The sequence below is a fragment of the Cebus imitator genome, unplaced genomic scaffold, assembly GCF_001604975.1.
Source record: "Cebus imitator isolate Cc_AM_T3 unplaced genomic scaffold, Cebus_imitator-1.0 Scaffold978, whole genome shotgun sequence".
In the NCBI taxonomy this organism is placed as follows: Eukaryota; Metazoa; Chordata; class Mammalia; order Primates; family Cebidae; genus Cebus; species Cebus imitator.
The window spans coordinates 106890-117102 of NW_016108293.1; the positions used below are offsets into that span (position 1 = coordinate 106890).

Sequence of the window (10213 nt, forward strand, 5' to 3'; positions counted from 1 at the left end):
ATGTTAAATATTATCATTTTGTTACACTAGGTCTCTTCCAGGAGGCTGCACTCCATGAGAAAATACACTCTGCATCTTCAAGTTTAAACCTTTCATCTGCAACACCTAGAACTTCCTCTGACAAAGAAACATTCTGTATTCATGCTCTTCTGACAGCCAGCAGCCACATGTGGCTCTCAGAACTCAAATTGTGGCCCTGTGGCTGAGGAATTGAACTTTAAACTTCATGTAATTTGATCTGTTCTAAATTAAAAAGCCATATTTGACAAGTGGTTACCATATTAGATGACTCAGATATAGAATACACTTCGTGTCTGCAAAATTTTATTAAGTAATAGCAAAGACATGGAATCAACCCAAATGCCCATAGATGATAGACTGGATAAAGAAAATGTGTTATATGCACTCCACTGAATACTATGCAGTCATGAAAAGGAATGAAATCATGTCATTTGCAGAGACACAGAAACCAGTGCAGGAACAAAAAACCAGACACTGCATGTTTTCACTTAGAAGTTGGGAGCTGACCGGTGAGACCATGTGGACACAGGGAGGGGAAAGACACTCACTGGGGCCTGTCAGAGGAGGGCAGTGGGTGCAGCGAGCATCAGAGAAAAGAACCAGTGCATGCTGGGCTTAATACCTAGGTGATGGGTTGATAGATGCAGCAAACCACCATGGCACACGTTTGCCCGTGTAACAAACCTACACATCCTGCACACGTATCCCAGGACTAACGCCTGATGTAGGTGGTGGGGGGATGGAGGCAGCAAACCACCATGGCATGTGTGTACCTATGCAACAATCCTGCAAGATATGCACATGTACCCCAGAACTTACAGTACAATTTTTAAAAAGCATTTGATAACATAATCCAAAAAATCACATTGCAATAAAAGCAGTAAAAATGTCCAAAAAATTTTTAAAATAGACTTACTGAGTAATTTAGAGACTAAACTGGCTGAGGATATGCATCAGCTTTCTAGAAGCATGTCTGCAGAGTTTCAGAATAAGTCAGGTGACATTAGTGAGATGTCCAGAATGAGTGGGTGGATAGAGTCAAATCACCTTAAATGGCTGGATGCTCAAAATAGAATCATAGAATGGCTAGTTGTCTGAGAAGCAGTGCTGAGATAATCCCACAGGCATTCAGACTCTGCTGTTGCCAGCTTGGAGGTGTCAAGATAGTACCAGAAGGAGGAGAAATGTCCATGGAAAAAAATCCTCCTAGGAAAAGATCCAGGTCCTTGTGCATGAATGCCCCTTGCGCTCAAAGACTGGGGGCGGCTGTGGCCTCCGTCTAGGCTTGGTGGACGGCAATGTAGATACTGGGCTCCTCCAAGAGGTACTCAGGACACGGGAGGGTGGGAGTGACTCCTCTCTGAGAGAGGGTGTGCTGGTTTAACTGGGCATACACCATCTCCTGTGCTGCTTCTGCTGCAGGGTCCTGGGGGGATGGAGGTGAAAAGAGGCACATATTTAGTAACTCAAGGCAGGGCCGCTGGGTGTCTGAGAGGATGGCGCTGTGGTGATGGTTTGGGCTGGGAGAACTCACCTCTTCATCCATCTGTTGGCCTTCCACGTGCTCTGTGTTTGCCATGGGGGTGTCTGTGGGGTGAAAAAGAATGTCCTCCAGATCTTCATGTCAGAGGTGGCGATATCAAGACCAAAGCAAGGTGAGGCTGTGCCTGAGGTTGCAGTGTGGTCCAGCCTCCCCCACTAAATCGGAACCACCCATCAGCAATCCAGGGCAATCCTGACTGCCCGAGGACCCCTCCGATCGATGGCCCCCATCCTTCTGCCTCTCTCATGGACCCTCTCCTGCAGGTCAGTGGCCTCTCAAAAATGAGGTAGAGCAGGGGAGGGGGAGGGGTGATTGGTTAGTCAAGGAAAGGGGTGGGGTTCCTCCGTCAAGAACCTCAATGGAAACACAGATCAACCCGCAGGATGTGAACAGCCCCCTCTGTGCCTCGGTCACATCCCCACGAGCTCACATGATGCTGTCCCCTCTTCCCTGAGACTTACGGTATTTTACGGAGCACCAGTAACCAATAAAAGCAGAGAGGCAAATGCCAACGCAGATGACGGCTACTGAGAGCCCAATGAGGATATTCAGGTTGCCGGACTGTCCTTGAGGAAGGTGTGTGTCTGTCAAGAAGCAAATGATAAACCCTCTCATTCACTGCTTGCCTATTTTGTGCCGACACATACTGAATGCATGACACACTTTATCTGAAATTCTTCCAAGATCCCTACACCTGAACAGTTACTTTCTTCATTTTCCATCACGTACAAAAAATTCCAAGAGAAGTGAAGACTCGTGTCCAAATCAAAGAGCCTCCAAGAGAGATGTGAAGGCTGGGTGTGGTGGCTCACACCTGTAATCCCAGCACTTTGGAAGGCTGAGGCGGATGGATCACCTGAGGTCAGGAGTTTGAGACCAGCCTGGCCATCATGGCGAAACCCTGTGTCTACTAAAAATACAAAAATTAGCCAGGCGTGATGGTACACAGTTTCAGATGCAGATGAGGAATCTGGGGACATGGGAGGGGCTGCCTAGCCCCAAGTCACAGAGCTGGGAGGTGGCACAGCCTTCACTCACAGAGGAGCCTTCTGTCTCCCCAGGGACTCAGACACTAGGATAAGAATTATTTGCTTACCAGATTCAGGGGTGGATTCCATGAACGACAGATGAGTATTCTTAGGGTCTCCTAGGGAGAAATAAGGCAGAGGAAGGGTGAGCAAGAGTCATTGACTGCCCCATTAAAGTAGGACCATTTTCTTTTTTCTTAATTTTTTTTTTTTTGAGATGGAGTCTCACTCTGTCGCCAAGGCTGGAGTGCAGTGGTGCAATCTCATCTCACTGCAACCTCCATCTCCTGGGTTCAAGCGATTCTCCTGCCTCAGCCTCCCGAGCAGTAGAACCATTTTCTTTGGAGGGTTCGTCCCTGTCTACCTTCTACCCTGTCATCCACGTAAAGACTAATGGGGGTCCTGGGGTCCCTTCCTTGGAATCTCTGGGGGGCGATTCCTTCCCTAAGCTGGGAAGGTGACTAGGAGATGCATGGTGATGTCAGCAGACATTTCTCCCTTTGGGACGATAAATATCCACGTTCCCTGACAGGGAAGTCTCTCTGTGGTGAGCAGTCAGGAGGGGCTTCAGAGAAAACGGAAAAGGGCGAGGGGCTGAGGCAACCCCTGATCTCCACAAAATCCATCTGGCCTGACCTCCGCCTGTGTTTGCCCTGAACTCTTTCTTCATGCCGGAGGGGGCGGGGGGTGTGGAGCTGCCCTGTCTACCGCCCTACACCCTGACAGCCCCATCCCGCTCAGCCTCTTCATTCCTGTCTGGATTTTTCACCGCTTCATTTTGCCAGAATACCTAATGCCCCTGTGTGCCCAGTGGGATGTCCCTCTGGTATGGCTCTGGGACTTAGCAGGGCAGGCAGCAGGCGTGGGTTCCTCACCTATGACGGAAAGGTGCAGGGGCTCACTGGGGGCCGACCACTCATATGGCGAGGCTTTGAAAGAACCGTAGCATCTATAGGTCCCGCCATGGGCTGGCGTTGCGGGGCCCACGGAAAAGTTGGCCTGGAACGCTCCCCTGTGTCCCTGCCCTCCACTGAGCCACTGGCCATGAGGAGCCCCCTCTCTCCACAGATGGTACCGGTCAAATGAGACTTGGGAGATGCAGAATAATGTCACTTTCTCTCCCAACCCCACCATGGGGCCCACCTGGGTGGAGAGAGAAGGCTTTTTGTGTTTTCCTGGAAGAAAAAGAGGCTGATTTTAGAACACTCCTGAGTGCGTGAACAAAGTCCTCTCTCTCCCTGCTGTCATCTTGGGGGCAGATTCCGAATGTCGGCTGCTGCCTCTGTCAATCTCATCTTCCTCTCTAGGGTCCTGACCCAGCCTGTGTCTGTGTCGTTTCACTTCCTCTGCCTTTCATAGATTCCCCGTGGCTTTTGACTGTGTCTCTGTGGCTTACTGCCCCTTGAAGCCATATGGGGTGTGGGGTTCTCCTGGAAAATGGGAGTTACTTTGTGCTTTGAGAGGTTTCAGAAAACGGAGTGCCGGCCTTGGGTTCCCTGACGTGGGACTAAGGACTACATGAGTCTCACTATTTCTCAACTCTGTGTGTTGAAAAATACAAGAATCTCTGGAGGAGCAGAAGGAACTTCACGGGCTCCCACTGCAGGGAAGAACTGGCTTTGCCCCCAAACCCAAGGAGTTAGAGGTGACAACTTGCCGGGGAGGGTGAAAGTGACCCCTCCCCCTCCTTAAGCACTAAGACATGTTGAACCCCTTTGCTGAGCTCCTGCTCACAGTCCCTCTGTTCCTTTATTTTTCTTCCTCTCCTGAGGTTTGATTAACAACCCCATCACCCCAGGAAGCTCCCAGGGCACCAGTGGAGCACGATGGTCCAGCCACACTCACCTGTGATCACAATCTCCAGGGGGTCACTGGGAGCCGAGCACTCATAGCAGGAGTGACTGAAAGAACCACAGCATCTGTAGGCCCCCGCATGGGCCGGCGTCACAGGACCCAGGCGAAACACAGCCTCGATGTAGTGAGTCCCAGCCTCCATCCCCGCGTCAAGCTCCTGGGAATGCTGTGTGTGCCCCTCTTTGTATAAGATAAATTCATCAAATGCCAGCTCCGAGTGACAGCGCACGGTCACCTGGGCTCCCGCAGCCACCGGGGAGCTTGGGTGTGCAGAGATGGATGGTTTTCTGAACGCACCTGGGAGCAAAGACAGAGGAGTTCACATGGCTCACCCTCCTCACCCCTCACCTGGGACCTCAGGGTGAAGCTCTCCCTCGTCACCGCCAAAGCCCATCCACGTCCTTCCTGACTGTGTGTGCGTGTTCTCTCCGCACCGCTCCCTGTGCTCTGCCTTGAGGCCATATGAGACGTGCGGTGCTCCTGGAAAGCGGGAATTGCTCTGTGCTTTGAGAACCTTCAGCAAACACAGTGCTGGCTTAGGATCCCTGACATGGGACCATGAGGTTATGAGCCTCACTATTTTTCAGCGCTGTGTGTTGAAAAATACAAGAATCTCCAGAGGATTAGAAAGAACCTCCCAGGTTCCCACTGCTGGAAACAACTGGTTTTGCCCCAAAACCCAAGAGGTTATACGTGACTACTTGGAGGGGAAGGTGGCAGTGACTCTGTTTCCTACTTAGGCAGAAGGACACGGCAGACCCCTTGGCTGAGCAGCTCCTCACAGCCTCAGCCTCCATCCAGATCCTCCCGGAGCTTTCCTAGCCTGGATCTCCCGGCCTCACCAAACCTGCTCTCCTCCCTTCTCTTGCTTGAAAGACTCAACCTCTTGTCTTCTCCTACTGAGCTTGTTGATTATGAGACTCACTGCACACTGTCCCTTCCCTGCTTTATAGGATGGGCAGGGCGACTCTACAGGATGAGTTTGTAACTTTCTGTGGGACATTCTGCACATCCATCGGGGAGAAGGGACGAATGTCAGGATACTGAGAAGGAGGAGGAGGGAGGAATGGGTGCCTTTCCCAATCATGTCCCACTGAGCCACCGGACACGCCTCCCGAGGGAACTGTGACTTCCCCAAGGCTCTGGCTCCTTCAAGGCAGGAAAACGACTTCCCTGGGGAAACGCTGGAGCTGGGGTCAGGGGACATCTCTCCTCCCTGAATCCACCTTGCTGGAGTTGGAACCAACACCCTGCACCTGCTACTTCCCAGGGAGATTGTCCTGCTGCTCGGCTTCCTCCCTCCTCCACCAGGGAAGCTGATTCCTCACATGAAATGCCCTATCTTTAAATTCTCAGGATGGCTTCTGTGTCCACAGTGAGTGCATGACCAGGAATCCCACAGTGGCTCTCTGGACTCACTGGGTGTGGACTCTGGGAAGGACTAATTTCATTAGGGTATACTTAGGCTTTACTTTTTCTTCACAGTAGCCACGACAGTTTTAGGTTCTGACGAATCCTCATCGTTAACAGGAATGAGCTCCTTCCCCAGTACTAACATGAAGGAGGCAGCAGCCCGAGTCCTGCTCACCTCTCATCTTTAATCGGTGGAGGGAAGTAAACACACCCCACCAAACCTCCAGTTTCTTTTGCCCCTTGGACAATTTCTTCTGCAGTTTTGCCATCTTGGAGGAAGGCAAAATCCACTCACAAAATAGCCTCTCCCACTGGAAGCTGTGTGAGCTGTGATCACCACGCTGTGTATTAGATCTCTAGAGCATTGTCATCCTGCAACCCTGGGAAGGACACCTAGTGGACACGGGATGGGCTGGACTTCTCCTACCTGTGACCACGATCATCAGGGAGTTGCTGTGAGCTGACCGCTGTGAGGTGCGGCTGAAAAATCCAGAACATCTATAGGTCCCAGCGTGTCCTGCGGTCACGGGGCTGATGGTGAAGTCACTGGAATGGCCAGTGAGCAATGCCCGGTCCTGGGTCCCAGATGTTTTGTATATTGTGAATGTGGCAAACCGATGATGGGAATCACAGGAGAGAGTCACACGTCCTCCCAGGGGAACCACAGGGCTCGGCCGGGCCGACAGGGAGAGGTCGTCGGGAGCACCTGGAGGAGGAGGAGGCACAGCCTAGAGAGGGAAGTGTGGAGCCCCCCCCACTGTCCTTGGGGTCTTTCCTTCTTCACATTGGTCTGCTTTGCCCTGTAACGTGGGTCTCCTGATGCCCTGGGTACCTGGTGGTGGGACAGGGACACAGCCCACCCCAGAGTGGACACGAAGGTCTTCCCAGAACAGTGTTCTACTGGGCATGGTGATACAACATTGAGCCAAGTTGCTCCTAACTTTTGTCTACAACAACAGACATCTGTGCGTGGAAGAGAGGGAGGAAACCGACCCGATTCAAGCAATACAAAACACATCAACTCATTTAAACAATTCCCAACACAAGTGCCCGGCACCAGGTCCCTGCCTCCTGACAGAGAGTGCCCCAACCCACCCCCAGACACCCGGATTCTCAACATCACAGGCTTCTTCAGAAGGCTGGATGAGTCCGAGGGGCTGCCTACAGGGGGTTTCTAGAACAAGATGGAGCCTGGGGTCTCCCCAGGACCCCCCTTCCTGTGTTTCCGGGGCTCACGGCAAAGCCCTCCCCACGTCATCTGCGTCGGCCTGACTCGTGTCCACCCTCCCTGCCTGGAGAACACTTTGTGTTTGGCCAACACGGCGTCCTAGGACTGGGACAGGACTCACCCGCCTGTGTGCAGATCTTCTGGCCCAGGCACAATCCTGGGGAAGGAACAAAACAAAACAACAACGACAAGCGATGGCGCGTCTGCACGTGAATCCTGCCCTCCTTGTCACGGTTTGTCAGCTCAGCCTGGATTCAGAGGGCGGATGAACCTGGCTTCCCACGCCCAGTCCCAGGTTGTGGAGATGCCGGGTCTTCAAGAGAGCATTTTCCATCCCAACCCTGCCCTCCTTTCCCTTCCAGGACTCACCCAGACACAGGACGGCGATGAGTTTGGGGGCCATGGCGCCTCTTCTCTTGGGCCGGACACAGGGGTTGAGCTAAATTGGAAAATGAACAGGATGTGGCAGCCATGGTTTCGCAGTTTGCAGAGCTTAGAGGTTGCCCCCCACACAGGAAGATGACCAGCCTCACTCTAAACATAGGGGGTGACACAGACAGTATTCTGGTTCAACATAGCCCCTAGCAAAGGCCCGACCTGAACCCCAACACTGACCAACCCACTAATATCTAAATTTCAAATTTAACTTTTCTACATGCAAAATTGTAGAACGGTATCTTAATATCTTATTGCCTTTTTTGAGAACTATGCATGATTCGATTTCTGTTACGCACATTTTCCTGCCAAATGAAAATAGATTTATTATCAGTGTTGTAAAATGATTGTACAATAAAACTGAAATATTTATTCTGTTATGTTCAAAGTTGCAAATTAATTACTTGCAAACTGGGGACTATTTTCAAGTTCTTAAAGTTTTCTTTCGTGCTTCAGTAAGCTAACAACAACAAAAATTGATTTTGTGTTATTAACACAGAACCAAGAGTGCAAATTCTGGTTCTTGATGATTTCTCTGAAATCCTTCCTTGACTTGTGGTTGAAGACACAGATCTCTATATTTCTCTTCCAGAAAATCACCACTGGAAAAAAACGGAGCATTTTCACAGGAATAGGATCAACTCATGCTTCGTCTCTCACCCGTCCCAGAACTTCTCAAAGCACACACACACGATTTTGAACGTTTTCTGTGTTGTTTTTGTAAATATGTGTCTTCCATATCATAGCTATCATCCGGTAATATTTGTGTGTGTGTATGTGTATGTTTAAGTTTTAAACACAGAACAAAGGACAGTTGGTTTTGTGTTTCTGATTGTGAAATGATACCGCTGTGCTCGTAACACTGCACACCTCTTGTTTAAATTTACCGACAGATAGACTGCAGTCAGCGGCTTGCATATTCCTCTATGTCTTTGTCCTTTTCGGCTTACATGACATATGTTTTCACCGGGCATTTTGTTTTTTGGACAAAGGTTGCCCTGAACATTCTCGCCTGTGTGTCCTGGATTGTATGAGTGGGTTTCCCTGAGTTTACACCCCAGGGTGGAACTGCAGGACACGGGGAATGTCAAGGTAAAAATAAACTAGATGAGAACACATTTTTTTTTTCCAGAGTGATGACCCCATAACACCCAGCAATGGTTGTCAGATTCTGTTGTGTTTTCCACTTATAGAAAATACCTAATTACATATGACAGAGGATGAATTTGATGTTACCATTTAATTAAATATATTCTACAGTAGAAAAATACATTAAATAAATGCTGTGATACACATATCTGTACCTGTAAGCAAATGTATCACCCATGAGAAAGATTTTTTACCAATCAGTGATGCCAAATATTAAACACTGTTCTATGATTCATAAAATGTGTTATAATTTATTGACTTGGAAGTGAGATTTGTAAAGTTCGAGACTTCAGTAGAGGACAGTCACCCTCCAAGCAAACCATGAGGCAAATACCCACTTGAAAATATAAAGCACGCATTGGTTAAAAATGAGGAGAACTTGTTGATCTGACGTTGCTTGCAAGCACTTGATGGTGTTTGTGGGTTTCTTGCCAGGAAGGGAGCTTAGTAGTGTTTACATGTTGGAATGAGGCCAACAACTTTGTGAAGTCAACGGTTTTAATCCAATGCAATTTTTATTTAATATAAATTAAAGATTTAAGAAGTAAGCATACACTGGGATGTGGCAAGACACAGCGCAATGACATATCAATTATACTTTTTGTGTCAATAACACAAAATCAACTTTTGTTGTTCTTAACTTATTGAAGCACGGAGGAAAAATTTAAGAACTTGAAAATCGTTCTCAATTTGCAAAATTTTGAACATAACAGAATAAACATTTCTGTTTTATTGTACAGCCATTTTACAACACTGACAATGCATCTATTTTCATTTGGCAGGGGAATATTGCATAACAGAAATCAAATCATGCATAGTTCTCAGAAAAGGCAATAAGATATTAAGATACCATTCTACAATTTTGCATGTAGAAAAGTTAACTTTGAAATTGAGACTCATACCTGTAATCCCAGCACTTTGGGAGGCTGAGTCAGGTGGATCAGGAGGTCAAGAGATCGAGACTATCCTGGCCAACATGGTGAACCCCCGTCTCTACTAAAAAAAAATACAAAAATTAGCCGGACGTGGTGGCATGCACCTGTAGTCCCAGCTACTCGGGAGGCTGAGGCAGAAGAATCGCTTGAACCCGGGAGGCAAGGTTGCAGTGAGCTGAGATCGCACCACAGCACTCCAGCCTGACGGCAGAGCAAGACTCCATCTCAAAGAGAAAAAAAAAGACATTATGATTGTTTAGTGCGGGGATTCAAGTCAGGGCTTTGCTAGGGGCTATGTTGAACCAGAATACTGTCTATGTCACCCCCTATGTTTAGAGTGAGGCTGGTCATCTTCCTGTGTGGGGGGCAACCTCTAAGCTCTGCAAACTGCGAAACCATGGCTGCCACATCCTGTTCATTTTCCAATTTAGCTCAACCCCTGTGTCCGGCCCAATAGAAGAGGCACCATGGCCCCCAAACTCATCGCCGTCCTGTGTCTGGGTGAGTCCTGGAAGGGAAAGGAGGGCAGGGTTGGGATGGAAAATGCTCTCTTGAAGACCCGGCATCTCCACAACCTGGGACTGGGCGTGGGAAGCCAGGTTCATCC

General features: G+C 49.1%; 1 protein-coding gene across 1 annotated transcript; it reads right to left on the minus strand.

Moving 5' to 3' along the window:
* Positions 1-398: 398 nt before the first annotated feature.
* On the minus strand, positions 399-10114 carry LOC108298510 (leukocyte immunoglobulin-like receptor subfamily A member 1; the record flags this gene model as incomplete). Its single annotated transcript, XM_037735813.1, has 12 exons — positions 399-1447; positions 1556-1608; positions 2026-2148; positions 2661-2711; positions 3468-3767; positions 4438-4743; positions 4828-4991; positions 5919-5997; positions 6287-6565; positions 7457-7526; positions 8018-8124; positions 9995-10114. Coding segments are annotated over 12 exons (1799 nt in total), but the record flags the coding sequence as incomplete, so codon positions are not given.
* Positions 10115-10213: the final 99 nt, after the last annotated feature.